At 61.8% G+C, this 25780-nt stretch overlaps 1 protein-coding gene across 4 annotated transcripts; it reads right to left on the bottom strand.

Annotated features, from left to right (window-relative positions):
• Positions 1–634: 634 nt before the first annotated feature.
• On the bottom strand, positions 635–23115 carry LOC115614139 (semaphorin-3F-like). Of its 4 annotated transcripts, none has more exons than XM_030500498.1 (19): positions 23010–23115; positions 19564–19733; positions 10415–10575; positions 10199–10261; positions 9762–9881; positions 8319–8399; positions 6130–6223; positions 5636–5755; positions 4522–4661; positions 4334–4448; positions 4068–4137; positions 3802–3946; positions 3489–3711; positions 2664–2752; positions 2421–2462; positions 2064–2221; positions 1920–1987; positions 1220–1353; positions 635–1138 (listed from the first exon to the last, which is right to left on the bottom strand). In XM_030500498.1, exons 2-19 carry the CDS (start codon positions 19679–19681, stop codon positions 728–730), a joined length of 2352 nt encoding a protein of 783 aa, XP_030356358.1. In that variant the 5' UTR covers positions 19682–19733; positions 23010–23115; the 3' UTR covers positions 635–727. The 4 variants fall into 4 exon arrangements, with proteins under 4 accessions (XP_030356358.1, XP_030356357.1, XP_030356359.1 ...); XM_030500497.1 differs by lacking the exon at positions 23010–23115 and adding an exon at positions 22726–22808; XM_030500499.1 differs by lacking the exons at positions 8319–8399; positions 23010–23115 and adding an exon at positions 22726–22864.
• Between the last annotated feature and the right edge of the window lie 2665 nt (positions 23116–25780).

Below are 25780 nucleotides of genomic sequence, written 5' to 3'. Positions count from 1 at the left end.
TCAGGGTCCTACCCTGGCACAGCCCCTTCTTCCCTTCCCCACACAAAGACCCTGGCCGAACCCCCACCATGGCCTGGACTCCTGGGTCCTGTCTTGAGGGTCCTGTCTCCCCACTTCAAGCCCCTGAGGAGGCGGACAAGGCCACACCCCCTGCCCCAGAGCCCCCTTCTCCTAGGCTTGCCTGGTGGGTTGCAGCTTCCCCATGGAAAGCACTTGCTCCTCAATAACCAGGTAGGGAAACTGAGGCACGAAGCTGCGAGGGTTGTGCCCAGCTTGCAGGGGGCGGACCTTGTCCAATGCTCCCTCTTCTCCACCTCACCTCCCCCAGATGAGGTTTGCACCCCCCTCCCCAGGGCATGACCCACTCCCACAACAGCACCTCCAGGTCCAGCATGGGCCATTCCCCAGCTGCAGGGTGACAGTGGCTGCAGTGCCCAGTGGTCCCTGCACACCAGGATCTTGGGGCAGGGGGGAAGACAGTGATGGTGGCTGCGGCCACCCAGGAGTCCCTGCTCCTCTCTGGGCTGAGAGGGGGGTCACGTCACCCCAGTGACTATGTACGACCTACAAATAAATACCACCTCCCATGGGAGCGGGGAGCAAGTGTGTCTGCGTGTGTGTGTGTGCATGGATGTATATATATATATATATTTATTTATAGATATTTTTAATATTAAAAGGGGGGAAAAATAGACCACTTGTGCTAGCAAAGTTCCTTATGATGGTTTCATGTATGCCCGTAGGTCTCTGGCTGGTGATTCCGGCGGTTTCGAGGCTTCTTCTGGTCCTGCTGCTCCTTGGCTTTGAGGCTAGCCAGTGGCTGTGGTGGGCTGGCGGCTGTGTGCCGCCAGTAGCCCTGGCAGTACTGGTCCAGGAGTCCCATTTCAGGCTGGGTGAGGAGCTGCAGCAGGTCCTGGTAGCGGGGAGTGGGGGCCCCTGGCAGGCCGGGGGGGGTCTCTGCCTGCACCAGCACGGCGTGGACAGCACGGCTGCTGAGCACACGGAGCTGCACCTTGGTCACCGTGTGCTTGAAGTTGTTCTCAGTGGCAGTGCAGGAGTAGAGGCCGCTGTCGGTGAGCTGGAGGGCGCGCAGCAGCAAGCCCTGCTCTGTCCGCAGCACCCGGCCCTCCACCCGCAGCTGGGGGGGGACAGGAGGCACATATCAGGTAGATGGAGCCCAGCACCCCCCGGCACCCCCCGGTACCGCATCCTGCCCTACCTCTTTCCGCCGGTCGCTGTTGTCCTTCTGCAGCAGCCACTTGACACTGGCCTGTGGCGAGCGGGGCTGGCACTCCAGGAAGGCGGTGCTGCCCTCCACCCCGTACTGCACAGCCTCCACTGCGTTCTTGTTAACTGCAGGGGTGCGCCATGGGCAGCGGGTCACACGCCTCCGTACCCCTGCCCTGCCGCCCTCCTCCCGACCAATGACTCTACAAGGCTCTACAAGGAGCTCTTGTCCACTGCCACCCACAGGTCTGTCTGGTCCCCAGCCACCCAGCAAGTGTGCTCCTCCTCGAGTGCAGCCATGCTTCCACAAGGGTGTACATCCAACCATCCGTCCATCTGTCCATCCGTCCATCCATCCACCCACCTATTCAAATCTGCTCCTTCTCCTCCCCAAAATATCCACCTATCCATCCATGTTCCATCCATCCCAAATGTATCCATCTATGCACACATGTTCATCCTCCTCCCCAATGTATTCATCCATCCATCCATCCATCCATCCATCCCTTCCTCCTTCTCTTCTCCCTTTACCCATACATCCACCCTCACTATCATCAACCCACCAGGGCGCCCATCCACCCACGGATAGATGTCCCCTTCAGGCCACCCATGTGCCCCTCCAGCCATTGCCATGCCCTCAGTGTGCCCCCAGCTATGCCCGTGCTGTGGGCTGGCCCCCAGCCCTCCCTCACCATTGGAGTTGTAGCCTCGGCACTGGCGGATGGGGTTGCCGTGCCGCACATCCTGTCTCCGGCTGCGCCTGCGGGGAGGCGGGAGGTGAGGAAGGGGAGCCTGGGCCGGGGGGGTCCCTCCTGCCACTCCCCGGCCCCCCATACCTCTTGGAGGAGGCGGAGTACCGGGTGCAGGCGCTGCCGTCCCAGGCGCAGTAGGGGTCCCGGGCCAGGCAGCAGTCCGCACAGGCTTCCCCATACACGTCGCAGCGGTGCAGGGCCAGGTGGGTCACACCTACGGCCGAGGACACATACAGTTGTTGCTGTTGGGGGACAGAGAGGACAGATGAGGTGCTGTCTCGTCCCCACCCCACAAAGACACCCCAGAATAAGCTGCAGCCTGCCGGTACTGAGTCTGGCTGAGACACCAGAGCCACTCAGGTGCTGCAGAGACACTGGGCAGTGCTATAGCCAGGCCTGTGATGGGATCTGCCCATACCCCTGCCACGTGCCGTGACTCACCCTCTTGGAGGAGATGGTCATCGTCTTGATGGGTGCTGGCACCTAGATGGGAGCAGAAATGAAGGAGATGCAGGGGTGACTGCCTGGCCCATGTTGCAGCCCCAGGGTGGGTAGCCCAGACCCCCTGCAGGCAGCTGGGGCAGGCAGGGGCAAGCAGCGTCAAGGGACTGGCTGATGTCCCAAGGGGCTGGTTGGACAGGTTGATGACACTTGGCAGAGGGTGGACGACAGGCCAGCCCTTACCTTGAACACCTCGATTTCCTCCAGCATGAGCTCCTCTGTCTCCATGTCATCCCGAGGGAGCACGATGACCTTCTGCACAGTGCCCCTATCTGCAAGACACCATGATGCCCAGGAGTTCAGTGCCACCCCTGGACACCTGCGTCCTCCCCATCTGGGAAGGGGGTCCCTGCTGGGGCTGGGGGGAGGAATGATCCCCCCAAGATCATCCCCATCTCTCTCCTGCCACAGCAGGCAGCTATGCCTGGGGTGTAGCTCAGGTCACTGCCTGTGGCTAGGGACTGCCACCATCCAGGGCAAGGTGGAGACAGTAGCTGGGGACAGACAGCAGGGCAGGGAAGGAGGAGGATAGATCACAGAGACTCTGGGATGCATGTTAGAGCAGGGGAAGCACGATGCTGGATGATGGTGTCTCCAGAATGGGCACTGGAGCTGGGGAAGGACAGGGCTGGATGCTGGTGCCTCTAGGATGGGCAATCAGGCAGAGGAGACACAAGGCTAGATGATGGTGGGCTTAGTATGGACAAGAGGAAGCATGTAGGATGGGCTCTGGGGCAGGGGGAGGACCAGGCTGGATGGTGGCATCTCTAGGATGAGAGATATCATGCTGGATTGCTGGCTCTGGGGGTGGGAACTGGGCACCGGGGCAGGGGAAGAACCAGGCTGGAGCCTTGAGGAGGGGCAGGGATCTCAGGGTGGGGGTCTGAGCCCCTGACCCAGCTCCAGCATGGTGGAGGGCACCGTGCTCTGGCCAGCCCCGGTGGTGGCCGTGCCCTCCGGGGCCGCGGCGGAGCATGCTGCGTTCCCCGCGGTGCGCGGCGTGGGTACCTGTGCCCAGGAAAAGCACCTCATAGCGCCCGTCTGCCGCGTCCACCTGATCGACGGCCACGGTGGTGAAGCGGTAGTTGACATTGGTGCGCACCACCAGTGGCTGCCGGTGCGTGGGGTAGATGGCATGGTACATCAGCGGGTGAGCGCGCATGAAGTTGATCACTTCGTCAGGGTAGTCCTTGGTCGACTTCATGGATGGGGTGAAGGTCCCCCCAGGGCACTGTGGCATAAACATCACCAGCACTTGGTAACCCGGTATCCCAGTATGGGTCTGAGAGTCACCTCCCCATGAGTGCCCAGGGGTACTCACGGTGCCTGGCCGGGGGTAGGGCATTTTGCCTGTGTAGGGCATCCACTGGTAGTTGGGTCCCTCCTTGTGTGCGAAGGGCCCGTTGAAGACCATGCGGATGTCGGCCATGGAGTAGACACAGACGGCAGAGCCCTTGAAGACTGACCTGGGAGGAAGAACCTGCTGTCACCCTCCAGCTTGGTGCTGCCCACCACCCCGCCATCACCGGGACCCCCCTAGCTGGAACCCCTCATCCACTACTCTGTACCAGGAGGGTCATCACTCACCCCGAAGCAGAAAACACGGCATAGATAACAGGGTTCTTGGTGTCCTGAGTCTGCTGGATGAAGACGTCCTCTTGGGACAGAAAGATGGTGGTGTCACCATAGGGAAGGTGGGCAGGGACCCCCTTGCACCCAGAGACACCAGGACAGGGAGGAGAGCAGCTCCCCATGGGAGACTAAGAGGTGGGGGGCAGCAAGGGGGTCCTCCAGGGTGCCCCCAAAGTCCACAGGGGTGCAGAAGGCCCCCATCCCCATCCTTGCTCACTCACGGAGCTCATCGAAGTGCGTTTCAATCCCATCGGGTCCCGGCACGGAGCAGACGAGCCGGGCCTTCAGGAAGGTACTCCACTTATTCACGAGGCAGCAGTGGCCCCCGTCGTCATTCTGGAACATAGGGACCCCTGTGCTCAGCTCTGCCTCGCCTGCCTGCTCCCAGCCCACCCAGCACTCCACATACCAGGCAGATGCGTCCAATGCGGGAATAGACCCCAGGGCTCAGTGGGGCATCAGCCGACTTCTCTCGGAAGAAGAAGTAGAGCTTGTCGTCGTTCCTCTCGCTGCTGTCAGGAATGAGCTGAGCTCGGACAAAGGCTGGGTCTGGAATGGCATGGCACGGCATGGCACAGCATGGCACTGTCAGCCCAGCAGCACCCCCTGCCCCATGCTGAGCCCCCTCTCCTCCGGCATCACCCTGCTCGTGGAAAAGCACTGCTGTGGTCACAGGGTGAGAGATGGATCTAGACCAGAGGTGGGCTGAGGAACCAGGTCTCTCTGGAGGACATTGGTGCTCCAGAAGGGGCTTGGAGCATCCCTGAGGTCCATGGGGTGGAAAGCTCCTGCAGCTCTACGAGCAGGATGGTGGGAACTGGTCTTCCCCCCTAGGGAGGAACCACATAGCCTGGAAGTTTCTCAGGAAGCTTCTCCCTGCCATCCATCAGCCAGTGCCCAGCCTGCGCTGACAGCTCCCCCTCTTCGGGTTACTGCCCTGCCGGCTCCCCGGCCCAGCAGGATCATCCCATCTGCTCTGCTCTGTTTACTCAGCTGCCGTCCCGTAGGCAGGGGTGCTTCAAGGAGGGCAGGATGGACGCTCGGGGTCACTGACTGCAGGCGACATCGTTGACATCTCAGTCCTGCACAAACCCATGCACGGACTCTGGCAGAGCCAGCCCCATCTCTCACCAGTTGGCTGCTCCTGCTGTCCAGCAAAGCTCCTGACACGTCCATCACTGTCCCACACAGCTATCTCTCTGCTCTTTTGCCCAGATTTCCATCCATCCATCCATCCATCCATCCATCCATCCATCCATCCATCCACCCATCCATCCATCTGTCATCTGTCCACCCATCCATCAACTGTCAACCATCCATCCACTCATCCATCCATCATCTGTCCACCCATCTGTCCATCGATTCACACATCCATCTGCCCCACACCACCACCCATCCACCTGCCCATGCTGGCTACTGTCTCTGTCCTGGAAGAAGGATGCAGTATGACACAATGGGTCTCATCTCTAGGGCTGAAGCCATTGGGTCCCCAGGGAACCTGGGCCAATGACATCCCAACTCACCGTTGAGCCAGCGTGAATTGTACTGGTCTGTCCTCATGGCTGTCTGCTTGCCCATGGTGCGGAAGATGGCTGCGTCCGTGCCCATGAAGTCAATGTAGACGCCAGCATAGAGCTCTTCATCTGCAGAGGGCAGAGATCAGCCAGGGTCCCCCACTCAGTCCCATCCACCTGTCTTCTCCCACTGCCCTCAGCTCCACAGCCCTGGCCGGTAGTCACCAGGCAACCAAGAACCACTGCCAGTGGCTGTCCCAGAGAGCTTGGGAGGTGGGCACTGGTCTGTAATCAGTTCACTGGGCCAGGTGCCCAAGGACTGGGCATCCCAGGTGCCTGGCCATCCACAGCTGGAGCAGGCAGCAGTGGCAGGGTCAGGAACCCCACTCCTGAGGGATATTTGGGCAATGCAGGAAGACAGTGGGAGGAGCTGCCCCATATCACCTACATGTTCCCTCTGCCTAACACAGGCAGCGCCAGCCCCAGGGAGCTACAGGACTTACTTATTAACGCAGAGACGGTGTCAACTTTGGGGTCGTAAGAACACTTCCCCTTGCCCGACTCCAGCTTGTCTGGCTCCAGGTAGAAGATATAATCCTGGAGAAGGAAGCAAACGGAGGAGCCGGTTAGACTTTGACCTCTCCATCCCTGTGGCACTTTCAAAGCCCATCAGGAGAGGCAGCCTCCTCCAGGATGGAGATCAGCAGAGAGGATGGGTACTGATGGACCACATCAAGAGTCTGCAGGTCTCTGAGAAGCTGAAGCTCCCATGAGCTACTCCTCCAACGTTGCTGGGTGCTTCTCCATGCCCTCCACCACTTGGAGACTTGGCTGAGCCGCCAGGCTGAAACAGGACACCCATTCCCCAGGTCCGCTTCTGGGCAAACATCTCACTCCAGCTGCCTCTTCTCTCTGGCTGGTAGTGCTGCACATCACCGCTTGGCTGGCTGCAGGTCACGCAGCTCCAGCTGCTTTGGTAGGCAGGGTCTGGTCAATGGCACAGCTTGGCACAGCTCAGCTGCTGGACCTGATGTGCTCCTCTTGTCAGGACCCATTTTCCAGTGGGTGCCACTGGGGTGGCATCATGGTCAGATGCTGCGCCCGCTCCAGGGGACTTGCCCACGCCGTTAGAAGCCATCTCCCCACTGTTGCTTCTGTCTTCCCCGCAGCCATCCCTGGCACTGTCACATGTCCACAGCCAGGGAAAAGACCCACATTGCCTCCAGAGATGCACGCAAAATCCTCTACTAGTGCTAGTCTTCTGCTGGTGCTGGTTGGGGGGCAGTTACCCCTCACCCCCAGTATATGAACCCCGAGCTCGGATGAAGCAGCAGCACATCCCCCTCTAGGCACTGGGGGGACCTCAGGCAACCAAATTGGGCTGGTCCTGTGCCCTGGCTTTAATGCACGGGTGACGGATGTGGTGTCAGCCACCCTCCATTGAGAGGTAGCAGTGTCCTGGCAGAGCCCCCAGCTCCGGAAAGGGCAGGAGGGAGTGGGGAGCCGGGATGCTCACCACGAACATCTCCCACCAGAGGGACTGCTCACACCAGCTCCTCCTGGAGCACCCCAGCCACAGAGATGGGCACAGCCGTGCTTCTGCTGTCCTCATCGCTGCACTGCACCACCTGCACCTCCATCACCATCACAAACACCTCTGCCCGGCACTGGCCCTGCTCCCAAGCTGGGCAAACCCTCGCAGGGAACTGCCTGGCTCTTCAGTACAGCCCTGGCCCTGGTTGCACCATCTCACCCTCCTGGTCAGGCAGCCTGCGAGCTGTCACACATGAGCCAGCACTGCTATTTGGCTCATGTGCCTTGAAACACACCAGAGCTGCTGGGAAGCAGGGGTTAGCAGTCCCCAGGGAGCCCTGGCCCAGGAAACACACCCAGGAGCTTCTTCCTGCAGATGCTGGGGACAGGTCCAGCAGGGAGGGAGGAACCAGGGGAGCCTGAGGGAGTTGAAATGGCAGCGTGCTTCCCCAGCTGGCACTAGGGAACTCAGCAGCAGGAGCTGCCCACAGCCAGCAAGATGCTCATGGCCTCTGCCCAAATACTACTCCCTCTCAGAGGGGAGGGGCCAAGGGACAGAGGGATGGGTAGGGGGGTCCAGGTCTCACACGTTCTCCAGCCCATGCACTGACCCATGTTAGTCCAAAGGGATGGCTCCGGGGGTGACACTGTCAGGGTGGGCTGGGTGTCCCCAGAAGCCAAGGATGACACAAGCCCCTCCAGGGCATGGCAAAATAGCTGCTCAGTGATTTTTATGTAGACCCTACCAAAACACGTCCTGCACATCACCTTGGCATCATCCCCTTAACACATCCCAAGCCCTGTGGCTCTGCCAACACATGGCCCCACCAACACGTGACCCCACTTCCAAAGGACACAGCAAGCCCAGAGCCAGGCAAAGCCAGCAGTGGGGATGAGAGCCACCATCCCTGACAGTGTCCTCCATGGGGACCCGTACGTGTCCTAGGAGGAAGGAGTTAGTGAAAGAAGGAGAGCAGATGTCAGGCCGGTGGCCAGAAGATGCTGTGCTGAGAGGGAAGGAGATGGCGGGGATGCCCATGGCATGGGGCGCCCGGCCTGGGGGTCGGAAGCATGCCGGTGGGAAGAAGGAGCCTGCGGCTCCAGCGCTGCCCGGGGAGAGGTGGGCATGGCTGCGTCAGGCTCCCAGACCGGTTCCCACCTTGCTCTGCGCTGGTCTCGGGCTGAGGGGGCTGGCGGTGGATCTGCTTTCCCGGCCTCCCGGCTGGTTCGGCGGGAATCCCTGGGGAAAAGGAGCAGGGCAGACAGTTAGCGCTGAGGGGGGAGGATACCCCAGGGCAGGGGCAGGTGAAGGGGACCCTAAAACTGGGTGATGGGTGCCTGTGCTGGTGGTTTCCCTGGGTGCTGCGGGCTGGACTGGCCTCCCGCAGGAGCTTCTCCAGGATGGATCCTGCTCTCTCCCACAGAACTGGAGTGTCCTGGCATGGGGCAGAGCAGAGAGGTGGCTGCCTGCAGCCACCCAGGTTGGGCTCACACCCAGGGACACAAAGATAGCACCTGACGGATGTCAGCGCCCTGTGCAGAGAAGCAACACTTTGGTGACAAGCTGTGGCATGGGGGAAGCTGCCAGCACCATGGGGTCACTGGAACCAGCTGTCCCTGCCGCACTGCTGCTGGCTCTGATGGAGGGGACACGCCATGATGTCCTCAACTGCACCAGCACCCTGGTCCTCCTCTAAAGCTGCCACTGCCCAGTCAAGTCCCAGTCCAGTCCTTATCTGGCCCCAGTCCAGTCCCAATCTGTAGGGGCCCAAGCAGCAGCCACATCTCTTGGTGTCTATGCCCTGGGGAAACCAGGGTTGATGCCCACCCTCCATGTCCTCCATGTCCAGCACCATGATCCTCCTTTGGCTCGGGCTGTTGGCACCCAGCTCACTCCAGCCACAGGAGAGGACACAGCCTGGGACCTGCCACCCAGCACAGAGGGGACGGACACCTTGCAGGGCTCAAGGCCCCCTGGGACAACCATGCTGCTACTTGCAGAGACCAGCTCCCTTCCAGGTCTGTCCTGAAAGCACTCCTCTGTCCACTGTGCATCCAGCTTGGCTGCATGTGTCTTCAACGCCACCCTCTGCTGCATGCTGTGGTCCTCAGGGCCTGGTGCCATCCATCCAGGGACATCCCTGCCATGGCCTCATGCTCTGGCACTGCCACTGCCATGGTTTTCCCTGTGCAATGCCAGCACTGGTCCGGTGCTGGACATCCTCCACATCCATGGTGAGGGGCTCAGCAGCCTGGCGGCAGGTGGGAAGCTAGGGGGGCACATGTCCCTTGTCCTGGTGGAGATCCAGCAGCAGCTGCAGCCAGCAAGGTGGGAGGGCACATTACATGGAAGCCAGCATCGGTGTCCAGCCAGGGCAGCCCAGTTCCAGCGTGGAGAGGAGGTCTCGGTCTGCAGAGATGGCTTGGCCCCGCTCGGCAGCACAGTACCATTAGCCACGGTCACCCTCCAGTCTGCCATTGCCCCCCAGCCCTCTGTCCCCCAACCATCCCAACACCAGCTATGCCACCCTCCTGCACCCAGCTGAGCCAGCACTGCTGGGCCAGGCACCAGCTAAGCCCCCCTGTCCCTCCCGCCCCTCACCTGAGCTTTGCGCCCACGGTTGACAAAGGCGCAGATGGGGTTGTAAGCGCCGGTGCCACACACGTAGAGGTGGGTCCGGTTCCAGGGCTGGATCAGGCGGATGAAGTTGCCACACTCCCCCTGGGAAGCAAAGGAGGAGGTGACAACCCCAGTGAGGGGCCATGGGTTGGGGTTGGGCAATGGGTTACTGTGGTCATGGGATGGCATGGGTCATGGCTTGGTATGGGTCATGGGATGGCATGTGGCATGGGACAGCACGGGTCAGGGTTGGCACAGGCCATGAGCTGGCAAACAGGAGGGCTCAACCCTGACTGGCAGGAGGAAGCAGCGAGGGGACCCAGGGGATGGCTTTTCCAGGGTAGGACACGAACCCCCCTCCAGTGCTGGCCACTGGGCCTCCCACTGCTACCAAAAGGGTGCTCATGATGGCCACTCACATTGCTGTTCTTGCCCGACAGGATGCATTCCTCGATCCTCTGCTGGGATGCGGGCCAGTGGATCTGCAGAGATACCAGCCCAGGGAAGATCAGAGCTCCTGCCTGGCTCCACCTCTTCCCCACCACCACCAGCGATGCCCATTGAACGCTTGGCATGTGAAACACCCCCTGGTTGTCCCCCTTCTGCCTGCACCCAGCCCTGCGATGGCAGCTTACGATGAGGGGCTCGCGGTTGATGTCGTGCAGGTCCAAGGAGAGAACGTAGTCCTTGCTGCCCACGTACATGCGGTCATGGTCCTCGTCCTTCAGCAGGATGCGGTAGTCACTGGAGTTGAGGAGGAAGTTGAAGAAGTGCGCCGTGCCTGTCGCCTTCAGCCCTGTGGGGGCAAAGGTGTCAGCATCCCAGGGACCCCCACCTTCTCTGGTGCATCCCTGCCAAGTCCAAGCTTGGTCCTGGCCAGAGGACATCTTGCGAAAGGAGATGCCACCTTCCAGGCCATGGTGCCCAACTCCCCTTCCATGAGCGCCATGATTCTGCCACCTCTGTGCAGAACATGGGACAATGGAGATGTTCATGGCTGGTTGGACAACCAAGAGCGGCCAGAGAAGGGGATAACAGGATCTAGGCTCAGGAGACCCAGCTCTCCACAGCAGGGAGTGGAGGTCCCCCCCGAGATGGGGCTGGAAGGGGGAGCTTCCTGGCACCCCATCCAAGAGCCCACAGCTCCCAAAAGCTCCAGCGTTGTCCCTCTCCTGCCCTGTGACCTCATGTCCCAGCCAGGCTGCTTGGATGGGGAGCTGGGACCCCAAGGAGCCATCTCCCGGGGAGGGGACGAGCCTTCCCCCGCCCCGCACACCCCATCCCCCCCTTGGAAGTTATTTTTAGCCCGAGTGTGGGAGCAACGAGTGAAAGAGGATAATGAGGGTCATGAATATTCACAAGTGCAATGAGGCAGCCAGATGGAAGGCAGAAGTGCTGCAGATGATGTGGGCCCGTGCCAAGGACCACGCAGCAGGAGCCAGGGCATCAACGAGACAGAGGACTCTACCCCCTTGGGACACTATCTGCCCTGAACGCCACCCCTTTGGAGGTGCCACTCCTTTGAAGGTGCCACTCCCTTTGGATGCCACCCAGCCATCAGACGCCACCTCCATGGGATCACAGATGGGATCACATCTGCACTGGATGCCACTCCCTTTGGAGACGCCACTCTCTTTGGAGGTGCCATTCTCTTTAGATGCCACCAACAGCCATCAGATGCCAACTCCATGGGACACTATCTGCCTCAGATGCCTCCTCCTTTGGAGATGCTACTGCCTTTGGAGGTGTCACCCTCTTTGGGTACCATCAACAGCCATCAGATGCCACCCCCATCCACTGGATGTCAGATGCATGGGGTGCCATCTGCCCCAGATGTCACCCTTTTGGATGTGTCACCCCCTTTGAATGTCATTCCCAAACATCAGATTCCACTCCATGGGATGCTCACCCTATGAGCATCCCCACCCTGCAGAGTTTGTTCCTTAACTGAGGCCCCATCCATGCAGGCACCAGGTGCTGGACTGGGGTCAGGGACCCCTCAGGGACCCCCCATCCCCGGCGGGAGCAGAGTGGGGTCCTGCAGGTCAGTAGCAAGAAAATCACACCAGCTTCCAAGCAGGACCAGTCAGGGTTCCAGCCGCCTGGTGCCGTTCCCAACCACAATGTCAAGCATCTGCAGATCTCCCTGACCCCATGAGGGGCTGGCAGTGCCCCATGGATGTCCCCAGGGTCCCTTCCCATCCTGGGCACAGGGATGGAGGGGGCTGTGCCCTGCACCCTGGCACCCCAGCAGTGCCAGGAATCCCCTCACACAGCCCTGGGGACCTCCTGCGTGGCACCCCAGGGGTGGGCTGTGGGGCTGGCAGGGTGGGCATCCTGGCCAGGGATAACGAGGGTCTCCATGGGAGCCCACACCAAGGGGGCACAGGGGTGTCCAGGCACAGCCAGATCCATGCCCACCGGTGTCACTGGGAGAACCCGCTCTGTTCCATAGCCCCCAGTGCACCCCAGCCCCACGGAGGGACATCCACAGCTTGCTCAGCGCCGCTCAGCCATGATGGTGAGGCCAGTACGTGCCGGGCACACGGGGTGGAAGCCACCGGGGCAGGCTGTGGGAAATGGCATCACAGGAGGTGAAATCAACCTCCCCTCAGCCTGGGGACTGCCTGCCTGCCAGGGGCTGGATGGATGGGGAGAGCATGGTGGGCATGCAGAGGCACTGCGGGCAGGAGGGTGTCCCCCGCCATGGCAGACGTGGGGTGGCAAAGGATGGGGGGCTGGGGGTACTGCCCACCCACAGCATGCTCCTCCTCCTGCCTGTCCCATCTGGGCTCCAGATGCTCCCTGCCTGTCCCGGCATTCCCTGCCTGTGCCGTGGCGCAGTGTGTCTGGTCCCTGCCTGTTCCATGGCCTGCAGCTGCAGTGTGTGTGTGTATAGCATATAATGTGCGTGCATGTGTGTGCCCCATGCACCATGTGTGTATAGCATAATGTGCACGCATGTGTGTGCATGCACGTACAGTGTGCACTGCATGTGCATGTATGTGCCCCATGTTGCACGTGTGTGCACGTGTCCCACACAGTGGGTGTGTGCACGTGTGTGTGCATGCCTGTGCCCCATGCAGCATATGTGTGTGTGCATGTACAGTCTACACTGCATGTGTATGTATGTGCCCCACGCTGCATGTGTGTGCACGTGTGTCTGATGCGGTGGGTGTGTGCACGTGTGTGTACATGCCTGTGCCCCATCAGCATATGTGTGTGTGCATGTACAGTCTACACTGCATGTGTATGTATGTGCCCCACGCTGCATGTGTGTGCACGTGTGTCTGATGCGGTGGGTGTGTGCATGTGTGTGTGCATGCGTGTGTCTCATGCAGTGCCCTGGGGACACAGGGTGAATTTGTTGGAGCTTTCCCCACCCCAGGGGTGCTGCTGTGAGGCTGGAGGTCAGGAGCCAGGAAAGGGCAGCACGGCCCCAGCTGTAGGTGATGCAGCAGAGCTCATCCCCAGCCCAGGGACCCAGTGCTGGAACTATGCACCCAGCCATGGTGCTTGGGGCAGACACAGCCCTGATGCAGGCACAGTGGGGATGGTGGTTAAACTGGGCAGGAGCCCCCACACTGGGACAACCCCACATCTGCCACCGCTGCCTGGCCTGGGGACACCATGTCCGACCTCCCTGGGGACATGCTCCCATCCTCACCCTCCCGGCCAGGACCCTGGGGCTGAGCCAGGCAGTGCCAGGACACTGGTGCCGGAGGGTCCTATACCAGTGATGGTCCCAAATATCCCACATCCATCAGGATGGTGGGCCCCAGGACTCAGCAGGGGACAAGACCAGCAGCACAAAGGGGAGCCATTCAGCCCCCCACGGCACAGCGATCAGAGCGGGCACCCCCAAAGCGAGGCGGTGACGGACCCACTGCCCCGTGACGCCCTCTCCAAGGGGGATGGAGGGGCGGGCAAGCCCTGCCCCAACCTCTGACCTCCCAAACTGACACCCCCCCGCCCTCCCCTCCTAATCCCCCACTGCCACTGTGCCCCCAAACCTGCCCCCGGCAGCCGCAGCGGGTCCCTGGGGACAGAGCAGAGCAGGGCAGGGGCCCCCGCGGGGCTGTTGAAGCCGCCTCGTTAGCCGATGTGTCCTGATGAGCTTATTCCCTCCTGCATCCACGCTGCCAGCCCCGGCACCAGCAGAGCTTCCCCGGCTGGCCGGGAGCCTAATCCCATTTTAATTGCCCAGCACCGGAGCCGGGAGCTGCCCGGCATCGCAGCCAGGGTGGCCTCCCTGGGGACCGTCCCCTCGCAGCATCCCGCGGAGCTCCTCACCGAGCCCCCCTTCCCCAGACTCGCCTCCCCGGCATCGTTTGGTGGCCTCGGGCGTTGAGACTTAATTACCCGGCGCCCTCGAGCGATGCCGGCGGCCAGGAACCGGCGATGTTCGGCTTGCGGTGGCAAGCAGCACCACCCGATTACATCCTCTGCAAAGCCACACTCTCCCCGTAATGCCAAATTCGGGATGAATCTACAGCTCCGGCAGCTGCCCCCACCTCCACCCTTGCTGGCTGCCACCACCGTCCCCCACCCGGTCCCTACCCATCGGCACGAAAAGTGGTGCTGATCTCCAAAGCAAGGGGGAGATATTGGGGGCCTTCGACAAACCGAGCATCCAGTGGGCTGCTCACTCCCCACCCCAGCCCCCAAACCCCCCTGATCCCATCCCCCAGCATCACCAGGGCGCCGGCACGAAGATTTAATGCCGTAAGGACCAGAGCCAGTCACCTCCCCAGGTGCACAATAGTGCACCATCGCTGCACCCCCCAAAACCAATTACAGGCGCTCTCACCTAATTAGTTTCTAATTATGGGCTTGTAGCGCATTCAACATAATTAGCATGTAAATTACACGGCGTGTTTATATTCAATAACCGCTCTCCCCCCGGCTGGCAGAGGCAGCGCCTTTCGGGAGCCCTTTCTTTGCACAGGGACGAATGAATTCACTCCAAATGCCGATGGATAAGCCCAGCGCTGGTCCCAAGGGAGCCTGGCCAAGCAGGAATAAATCCCAGCTCCATCCCAAAGCATTTTATCCCACAAAATTATAAGCATGCCCCAAATTTGGGGGATGCTCCCCCCTAATTTTTTCCCTGCTTGAAATCTGGGATGCAGCTCCTTGGGTAGCTGGTGGAGGGGAGTGATGGGGAGCAATGCTGGGAGAGGGATGGGGGACTGGATGCATCCCCTCGAGTGTCTAAAGCATTTGTTGTTATTCGGGTTGATCAAAGAGCTGGGTGGGTCGCCCGATGAAAGCAGAATTGCTTATTTGTTTGAGCGTCACTCCGCTACCCCTTGATGGGTTATTTATGATGTAATTAAGCTAATTACATGTAATAAGAGAGTTTCCGTGGCCCCCAGCCAAGCTCTTTTCCCATTTAACCGATTCACAGGTGGGAGGAAACCAAAGCCGCCTTGCTGGGGCTTGGAAGATGAAATGGCTCCGGCTCCGCTCACTGCATCCCACCCCAGACCGTCTCCAGCCCCCCCGGGAGCATCGCCCCGGCCGGCACTCACGGCAGGTGCCATGGCTGACCGGATCAAATCCCTCGGGATGAAAGCTGGGCCGACCGGGTGCTCCCCCCATCGCCGCCCGGCCAGTTGGGCACAGGCCAAGAAAAAAAAAAAAGACGTAAAAAAAAAAAAGAAAACCCACATTTTTTCATCTGAAACCGCTGATTCATCCCGCGAAGCCTGGAGCCTGCCCCAAGCGCTGGGGGGGGGGGGGGGGGGACACGTGCCCCAGCAGCATCGTGAGCAGGGGGGGCCCCGGCACCACCGAGCATCACTGGGCAGCAGTGACCCCGGTCCCCAGTGGGAGCTGGGCCACAGGATGCTCCAGCAGCAGGAAAACCTCCTTGGTAAGGAGCACGGCTTCAGGAAAAACACTTTAATCTCCCCAAAAACAAAAAGCTGAGCTGAGGGGTCCCTACCCACTGCCTTTGGGGCTTTTGTTTAAAATTTTTTTGACATTATTTCTTTCTGCAGCCCCCGAGCACCAGACAAGGTGCCGGGCAGGAATGCAGCTGCTTTTCAGGCCATTTGCTCCGTGCCAAAAAGGTAGCGGGAAAGAGCAGCAGCCGGGGGTGCTCTGGGCAGGGGCTGACAGCACTGGAGCTGGGACTGGGGGATGACACACACCAGGACCCTAGGAAAGGACCATGCTGGCTGTGCTGCTCCAGAAGGAGTGGTGTTAATTTGAGGGATAATGAGCTTATTAGATATTGGCTTGGGGGGGCTGGAATCACATGAGGGTTTTTTGGGCGTGGGGTTTTAAGGAGCTTATGGAGGTTTGTGGCTGGAGCCTGGGGGGCTTATCCCCAGCAGCAGCCGGTCCCGGCACAGTGGTGGGCTGCTGCAGCCCCCCATCACCCCAGCTGAAGAAATCCTCTTAGGGGTCACAGGGCTCAGGCCCATGTCCCCATCCCCCAAGGCACAGGATAGGACTGCAGCATTCCCTCCACCTTTGAGGGGTCCGAGGAGCAGCATAGGGGTTTGGTGCACCCCCAACCCATGCCAGGATGGGGATCAACGGCGCCAGCCCCCCCCAGCACATCCCCAGGTCTGGCTGTCCCTATGCCCTTGGGCCTGCCTATGCCCCCCCGTGTCCCCCCATGTTTATCCCAGCCCACTGTTACCAAGCAGTGCCCACAGCTGCAGCAGCTTAGGAGGGCGCCAGGATGGGCCTGGGGACACGGCCCCTTGCCGGGCTCCCCTCCAGCCATCTGCCACCCCCCGGCCCGGATCAAGCGTGCCGATGGCCCCCAGCCGAGATGCCAGCGGGGCAGGAGGGGAAACTGAGGCACGAGGCATCCAAGAGCGAGGTCAGGCAGGGGGCTGGCAGCGGAGCCAACAGGAGACTCAACTGCTTGATTTATCCTTTTTAAAGTGATTTTTTCCCCCTGCAGGAACTGCCCTGCCTCTCACCCAGCCCCTCCCGGCCAGGGCTGCCCCATGGCTGGACCTCTGCCACTGCTTTTCCGAGAGGTGCTGTCATGGCTGCTCCCCCTTTGAAGCCCCATGGAGAGCCCTGACCTCGAGAGCTTCCCGCGGTGATGCGGGGCGAGAGCCCACCCTTCCTTCCCGCATGCTTTTCCCATGCCGGACGGGCAGCAGGACATGGAGGCATGAATCACCATCATCATCATCGTCACCTCCTGTGTCCTCGTCGGGAAAGCATCAAGTTCTCTGGTGCCCGAGCCCCCAGCCCAGAGGAAGGTTAGGAGGAGATGGGGCCACAGTATGTGTATGGGAGAAGGGGGGGAATTGTTAGCAAGGAGGTGATTAAAAATATCCACCCTATTTCTGGCCAGCACCGGGCTGGGATCTGGGAAGAGCTGTTGGCAAAAGGGAGCCATGCCGGAGCCGCTCCCAGCACTGTTCTTTCCGTGCCGGTCACCTTCCTCCCGCCAGAACACGGACAGGAAAGCCTTGAGAAGGAGGACAGACGGACAGGGACTATGGGGGTCATGGGATGGGGGCAAGGACTGGGGGATGACCCTGCCCAGCCCATCACCCTGCAGCAGGGTGAGGGAGCTTGGCTCCCGCTCCTTTCCTATGGCTTCCTTATTTTATGTATTATTTCTTTCACAGCACTCAGAGACGATGGGGCTCCGTGGAGGATGACGCAGGCCCCGAGGAGTTGCGACAAACCTCCGGCGCGCGATAGCAAGCAAAGGCAAACAAACCCAGAGACGCTCCCGGGGCTGGCAGGGCTCCAGGCAGTGTGGGGTGGGGGGGGCAGACACGGGGACACACAGCTCCTTCCCAGCTCCCCACCAGGCACCAGCGTGAGGCCACAGCTGCCCCATCACACGGAGATGCTCCAGCCTTCAGCATGAAGGATGCTGATGGTGGGGACCTGCACCCCAACCCCAGCGGCACCCCTCCAGCCCACACCAATGGCCACTAGGTCCCCTGCAGTACAATGGCCACATCTCTGCCAGCAGAGCCCAGCCCAACTCACCACACCAGTGTCCCACAGCCCGGCTCCCATCACATCCAGCCCCGCTGCCTGCAGCTGCCCCCAGGGGGTTGGAGACAGGGATTTGGGTACTGGACCAGGCTACCCACGCAAGAGAAGGAACCAGCCGGGAAGCGAAGCCCATTGGCTTCAAGGAGGCTCTGGGCAATTATCAACTGGGGGAAGCTGCTCGCCAGAAGCTCAGCATGCAGCTCCCGGCTGGCCCTCAGGGAAGACCCTGGGTTAATTCTCTGCCATCACACTACAAGAGCATGGGCAAGGAAGGGGTGAGCACATCCCTTCCCAATCCCAGTGTGCTTCTTTCTCCATATGCCAGTGCAAACCAGCCCTTCTCCCACTGCAAATCCCTCTCTGGGCAGCAAGGGCAGGGGGGGCCCTGCCAGACCACCCCAGGCGGAAGGAAGGACCGGAGCTCCCGACACAGGCACTTGGTCCCCTGGGCACAGCCAGTGACCTCTGCTCCACCCAGCTAGGGACAAAACACCAACCCCAAAGCAGCCCTCACCCACAGCACAACAGGCCCAACCATGCTTATCCGGAATTAATCCCACTCCCGGGCATGCCGGTGGCTGTGGGACGGCGACAGGCATTAACACACACCTCGCCGGGGCGGCCTGCGCAGGGTCCAGCCAGGGCTTCACCAAAGCCTCCCCTCACTGTGGCCATGAGGAAGACACTTGGAGCCGGGACAAGGGATGCATCTCTGGGCAGGAAACAGCAGTGGCCAAAGTGCCCCAGCAGCCCCCAAAACCCCACCAAAACCGCCTTTTGGAGAGGCAAAGCAGTGTCTGCCGTGCAGGGAGGAACTGCTCACTCCTTTCCAGCCCAGACTTGTCCCCAGCCTCTTCATACCAGCCATTTTTCCTGCTGAGACCAGCCTTTATACCAGTGTCTCACCCTGCCTGTGCCATGTTGCCATCAGCCCCCCCGGCACCTCCTGTCAGGCTCTGCTGGACCAGAGCTGCTGCGCTCACCACCAGCTCTGCCACTGCATCCTGGGCTCATGGATTTGGTACCTGAACAGGGGCAAAGGCACTGTGCAAGGCAGGCAGCACCAGCTCTCCTTGGCAGCTCACGTCCCCCAGGACCCCAAGGGGAGGCAGACAGGAGGCTCCACATGCCTGTCACCCTCCTGACACATGTCCCTGGGCTGGGATGCATGGAAGTGCAGCCCTGGGGCTGGACACAACGCGTCGGCAGAGCCAGTTTTTTTCTGCTCCTCGAGGTTTGCAACCTGCCTCATTGCCCCCCATCCCACTCCATTCAGCATCTTCAACACAGGCACTCAGGACCAACCCCTCTGCCAACATGCATCCCAAAGCTGAACCAGGGGATCCCCCTCAGCTCCCACTGTGAGCTGGGTGGGTCAGGCAGCCCCGGTATCAAAGGGTTAAGCCCCTTTCCCCCGCACAGCATCCTCCCCTCCTGCCTTTTGCCGGCTCCCTGCCAGCTCCCAGGCATTAATACCAGCCAGGGGGGGTCGGCGGCGTCAATCTGCTGTCTGGACTCGGGGTGCAGCCGGGGGACTCCCTGCACCTTGGCACCCAGCTTTGCCAGACAGAGGGAGCCACTCACCCACAAGGGGAAGCACACTGGGGGAACTGGATTGGCTAGCAGCCCTACAGACTGGGGGTGGGGGGCAGATTGGGAGCTCAGCACACAGAGATTTCTGGGGGTGCAGCCTGCTGGTGTCCCCCCAAGGCAAGGAGGAGCAGCCTGGACTGGGGTGCCCCTGGTCTTGTCCACATTCTTGGGGTCCCTCTCTGCCCCCACGGACTCTTACCTTTGAAGGAGAGCTGGACCCTGGGGGTGGCGAAGCCGAAGCCGTGGTCCTTGGCGTGGGCAGCCCGCCAGCCCAGAGTCAGCAGGATGGCCCAGAGGAGGACACTGACCACGGGCATGGTGGGCACACACCTGGGCACCGGGGTCGAGGAGAGTGTGGGGGGACCGAGCCTGCCAAAGAGCGCACAGGGAGGAGGGATGTCAGTGCGCTGCACCCACCATCCCCTCGGGAAGGTACGAGCCCCACATCTCCCCATGCTGCTCGCCAGCATGCAGCATCCTCCAGGGGGAGATGGAGCCAGCCCGGAGGGTCTCAGCCGAACTCTGCTCTCAGGCTGGGAGTGGCAGGAATAGGGGGTGCCCAGCCTCACCTCCGTGGGTGCCAAGCCAAGCGTGCAGGGCGAGGCGAGCGCGGTGCTGGAGGCTGCAGCACACTCCTCCAGACGAGCCGGCGAGCCTTGCCCAGGTGAGGAGCATCCTCCTCACCCCCCCAGCCTGCAGCATCCCCCCCCGCCGCCGCGCTGGCTCCCCCCACCCCAGCACCCAGAGGGGTCCCATTCCCAGCCCTCTTCTCCCCACCTCTCCTCCCAGCCCCCAGCAGAGCCACAGCAAACAGAGCCGGGATCAAATCTTTCCAACATGAAGGAAATCTGGACTTCATTATTCCAAGAACGTACAGAAAAAAAAAAAAAAAAAGGGATTTTTTTTTTTTTCCCCCCCTTCATAAATAAAAGAGGAAGAAAAAGAGGGAGAAAATAAAAAAAAAAAAAGCCCTGCCTGTGTGCCAGGCAGCTGGACTCCCTGGGGCTCCGGCACTGAGCGGTGTCCGCCAAGCTGCCTCCAGCAAGCCACACACGCACCCCGGCACGGCACAGCACAGAGCCCTCAGCACGCCCGACCAAGGGACCGTCCCCTCGGGCCCTGTTCCCTCTCCCAAGGCAGCACCTTGGGGAGGGGGGGCTCCGGGGGGCTCCAGGGGGCTCAGGGCAGGATCTGGGAGGAGGTCTGCAGTGGGAAGCCCCTCACATCCCCAGGGAGCTGCACACCGGGGTGGGATGCACTGTGCCTTGGTACCCAGGTGGGCTCGGGCATCCAAGGAACCCCAGCCTCTGCGCTAGGGGGTCCCCACTCTGCCACCCCCATGGGGACATGTCCTCCATGGCTCTGCCAGCTGCCACCGCACTGCCCCACGGGGCACAGGAACACACAAACGTGCCGGGTGGATGGCCGGAAACCCTTTGGGGCACACGGGAGAGGGATGCTGAGCTGCAAAAGGGGCAACCCCGCACCCCGGGGCTCTGCCCGCAGCCCATCCGGGTGGTCTGGCTGGCCCCTCCCGGGGTGCCCAGCACACACCATACCGGCCCCAGCCCTGAGCAGGACGAGGGCAGCAGCACTGTCACCGGCATGCGGGCCCCTCGAGAGACACGCTTCCTCGAGCAGCGGGGCAAGCCCCGGAGCGCAGCAGCATCGCCATTCCCGGGGGCTCAGTATCTTATTTCTCACTTTTGCCTTTGGAGTCAGTAAATATTTCGATTTGCTCTATTCCGCCCCGAGCACACCCAGTTCTGCTCCATTGTACTGGCATTCGGTCCCCTTCCAGGCTGCCCCCCCTTCTCCCACCCATTCCCAGGCTCTGCCCTTCCCATCAGCGCCGGGCCGGGACAGCCCGAGCCCCCAGTTCCTCCTGCCAGCCAAAACTCCATTTGGTTGCAGTTAAATAACCCCCCCCGCTCCATCCAAATCTCCCCCCTTCTCCCCGGCAGCTTTAGGAAATAATTCTGGCAAATCCCACTATTGCATTTGGATGGAGCGGCGTACGCGTCAGAGACAGGGAGCGAGATGGCAAACAAAGGAAAAGAGGGAGAGGAGGGGAGCGCAGCGAGCGCAGGGCGAGGAGGGGGGGAAAGGGCCGGCGGCGAGCGGGGGGCACCCAGGCCCGGCCGGGAAAGGCAAATTCCAAGGAAGCAAGAAAGGGAAATGGCCCATTGGAGTGCACCTTGGCCAGGAAATCTCTATTTCCAGGGTCATCTGCACTCCAGGGAAACTGAGAACTCCAGGGGCGAGAGCGGCCACGTTCCTCTCCCCCAGCACCCGGGCTGGCTGGGGCTGGGGTGGTTTTTTTGGCAATTAAAGTTTGGCCATTGCTGGTGCTGCCGAAGGATGATCAAAATCCCGCTCGGCTTTATCCCCCCTCCCAGGCCGGTCAACCGAGCGCCGCCGAGCCGAAGCAATTAGGGAAAGGTTTCCTTGGCTGGAACGGGGACGCCTTTGGGGGGCCGAGACCCGGGGCTGAGAGGGGAATTCGGCGGGCTCCGAGATCGGGCTGCCCGCACGCCTGGTCCCAGCGGCCTCAGGAGCCAGCCTAGAGAGCAGGAAACGTTTTGGGAGAGAAAAGGAACACAGGAACACATGCAGGATGGGCAGCGGGAGGGGAGCCTGCCCCTCCTCGCGGCCACGGCGCCCGAATGCGCGATGCCACCGGCGGGAAGGGCGGAAAAATAATCAGAAATAAAATGAAATCATGACGCTGCCCGCGCAGCGCGGCCCCCCGCACCCGGGAAATAACTTTGCACAACTTTGCGCCTCCGGCCCTCGGGCACGCCCGGCCCGGCCCCAGGAGAGCCCCCGATCCCCCGCGCTCTGCCCGCTCTGTGCCCCAGCCCCGGCTGCGACCGGGGTCCCAGCGGGCGGCCCTCGGCTGCGCGCCCCGCGGTGCTTGGGGGCTCAGGCGTGTGTCCCCTCCCCAGCACCGCTTCCTCGAGCACCCGCCAGCCCTGCCGCAGCCTGCCCTGCACTAGGAGTGCCCCGCCAGCCTCCGGCCCCTGCGTGCACCGTGTCCCCCGGGGACACTCCCCCGGCCCCGGAGCAGGACGCGCCTGCCCAGCCAACAGCTCTCGGTGGTGGGGGTCACCGCAAAGACGCCCCCCACCCCGGCACCGCCGCCCGCGAAGCTGGAAGGGGGGGCTGTTGTAAAGCACCCGATGTCGCCACCAGCTCATCTCTGCGGTCCCACCGCCGGACTGCAGCCACCAACCTGCCCACTTCACCGGTAAGTTACGGCGCGGGGGGGACACACGCGAGTTCCGAGCGGCGGAAAGTTTTGCTGGGGCTCCTCCACCCCGCACGGGGGCCCCGCTCTGCTGCCCTTCCCCGCCCTTACCTCTGCGGGTGCCAGCGGCTGGGGTGTGGAGGGCGGCGGGGCTCAACGCCGCGCCCGGCACCCGCGGCCCCCCGCCATCGCGACTGCCGGCCCCGGCCCGTGAGCGGCGGCGGCGGCGGGGCGGGGCGGGGCGGGGCGGGGCAGCAGCCCGGCCCCGACTGGGCGCCGCAGCCCGTGAGCTCGCCGCTGGGGGGGGGGGCGTGATTTGCATAGCCCCGCCCATCCAGCCCCGCCCATCGCCCGGTACCGCGGGTTCGAGCCCCGCCGCCGCCCCCATCGCTCACCTCCAGCTCCGGCCTTTTGTTGCTCCGTGCCGGCGGCGCCCAGCCGTGAGAAGCCGCGGGCGGCTCGGTTGGCCTCCGGCGCCCACCGCCCTCCTGGCGGCCCCGGGAAGGAAGCGAATAGATAAGCGCCGTGCCTCCTTTGTCTTCCAAGGCGGGCTGCGGGGGGCGGCCCGGGGCGGCGGGAGGCAGCGGGGAGCCGAGCCCGGGCGAGCCGGCGGCTTTGTGAGAGCTGCGGCTCCGGCGAGAAACCGCCTCCCACACACGGCAACTCCTTGGGCAGGGAGCGGGGCTCTTCTCCCAGCCCCACCTCGCTCCTTCTGCCGCTCCCCCCTCGCCGTTGATCCCCCCGTGACCCCCAGCCCCAATCCCAGGGAAGACGGGTGATCCCGGCCCTGTTCCAGTCCTCTGCATCCCGCTGTCCCGGGACCTGCCGGCCCCTGGGCGAGCCCTGCCCAGCGCCATTTCCCCTGCACGCCGCAGCATCCTGCCCTCCAAAGCAGTGCTGGCAGGTGCCGAGCAGCTGAGCCCCGTGGCTCTGCCCTAGCCCTCCCTTCCCTGAGGTGGGCACCTCAGAGCCCCCCAGATTCCAGGCACGCTCCTTCACTGCGCTGCTCTGCTCCCAAAGCCTGGGGCCTCCTCGGTGCTGCCTGCAAAGGCAAGAGCTGCCTTTACCCCTGCTGCGGGTATAACCTCGGTGCAAGCACGGTGACCCCCACCCTAGCAAGACCTTTCCCCTTGGCCTCAGAGGTCCCATCCACAGGTTTTCCACCTCTTCTTCCACTACCCTGCTCCCACACAGGGTAATGAGGCATTAAGGATGCTGAGAAAACACAAACAGGGCTCCTAGAGGGAAAGGTGCATTGATCTTAGGCCAATCATGTGGCTGTGTGGGCCTGGGTTGCCCCCCCGGGGTGGTGCCAGTGCCTGGGCAGGCTCCCTGGGCAGGAGCAGGGCACAGGGGACCAGGGCCATCCTGGCATAAGGGCCACAGCATGGAGACCAGTATACGCCAACAAGCAGGCATTGCTGCTGGAGCAATTCCTCCCCTGACCACAGTCTCCTGCTCTGTGCTAGTGCCCCTCTACCCCCTATTACACTGCAGGGATTGGGGACAGTGTGCAGGACAGGCTCTCCAGCCAGGCAGGGCCACCATGTCACCCAGGTACCCACTGGGGCTCAAGGAGGAGGCAGAGGGGATGTCTGCATCCAGCCCCACTGTGATCTGCCCCCCGATGCCACCTCCTTTTCCAGGGATGGCTCCTCAGTAATCAGCAGGCTCCATCCTTTGCCGCCACACTTCTCCTCTGGCTTTCTCTGAAAAACAAGGAGTTTGTCACTGGCTTCTCATCACTAGCCACTCTGTGTGCAGGAGAGGGTGGCCGCAACGGCCCCAGTCAGCAGTACAAATAAATGGCCCGAAACACGATACGCGGGAGCTTCCTGGGATAAAAGAATTTCTAAGGAGAGGTTTTATTTTCCCCTCAGAGCCCCAGTCTCTCGCAGTCTGGTCCAAACACAAAGGCTGCCCTGAATTTCCCGTCTCACTTTCTCTCCTCGCAGCTGCCGTGTTGGGCGATGCTTTGGGGCACCCTCTCCCCTGTGCCATTGCCTCAAGGCTGCAGCAGTAGCAGGTCACCGGCCTCCCCAGCTCACAGCATGCCCAGGGCCACCGGGCTCTGATGCAGCCTCCCAGCCCCCGGTTACAGTTCTGGGGGTGGTGACACACATTTGGCAGTGAATTAAACTGGGGCAGTCACAGCCGTAGGCTGCTCTCAGCCACCTCCCTGCTACCTGCCTGGTGCTGAGGGGGCTGCAGGTGCTCCGTCACCTGCAGTGGGGTGACACCAAGAAGGAGAGGGGGTGCCCAGCCCTGCCACAGGCCACCCTCCTGGGATCTGACCCCCGGAATGACTGTAGGTCCACACCATCCCCTCTCTGTTCCCCCAAACCCTGGCTCACTGGAATGGAAAGTGTCCTGGCTCCACCAGTGTATCATTAACCCAGAACTGAGCCATTAATGGCCTCACTCTCCCAAGTCCCCATCCTTATAAATCAGCCTTCCCTGTAACTTCCTTCTCCCCTGCTACAGTTAAAGCCTGTGGCTTCCTGTCCTAATTAACCAGTGAGGTTAATTGGCCCCTAGCCTCTCTACACTTCCAAGCCACACTGAGGGGTGGGTCACTGCATTCCCTGGTCATGCAGTGACCCTTGGACCCTTCCCCTCACCACAAGCTCTACCTTCAGCCCCAGGGACAGGGGCCACATTCACACCACTGAGGGATGCTGCCAGCCTGTCCCAGCTCCTCTGAGCTGGTTTTTGCCTTCTCAGCCCCTGCCCACAGGCCTGGGGTGGGGACTCACCACCTACCCAGCACCCCATCCCTGTGTTCATTCCTCTTCCTGACCCAGTTCCCATCCCTATTCCTGTCCCCATCCCCATCTCTGTCCCTCTCTGCATTCCCACCCCCTTTCTTATTCTTATTCCTGTTCCCATTCCCACTTCCTGGATGCCTCAGCACAGCCTGTGCCATCGTCACGCTCTGGCCATCTGTCCCCAACCTGGCTGCTGTCTCTCGCCTCCTCCTCAGGCCCGGGGTCCCCATCTCACCTGCCCAAGCAGCGGATGCCAGGGGGTGCTGGATGTGTGTCCCCAGGGAGGAGAATGGTGCCAGGAGGGATGGGGACAATGCTGGCAGAGAGGGGTGGGAGGTGCTGCACCAGGTTTGGTGGGTGCTCCATGCCAGTCTGGGGACCAACCCACTGCCACCCAC

The sequence above is a fragment of the Strigops habroptila genome, chromosome 11 (assembly GCF_004027225.2).
Source record: "Strigops habroptila isolate Jane chromosome 11, bStrHab1.2.pri, whole genome shotgun sequence".
Lineage (NCBI taxonomy): Eukaryota > Metazoa > Chordata > Aves > Psittaciformes > Psittacidae > Strigops > Strigops habroptila.
Note: the sequence above shows the minus strand (reverse complement) of the source record. Positions and strands in the feature narration are given on the sequence as shown.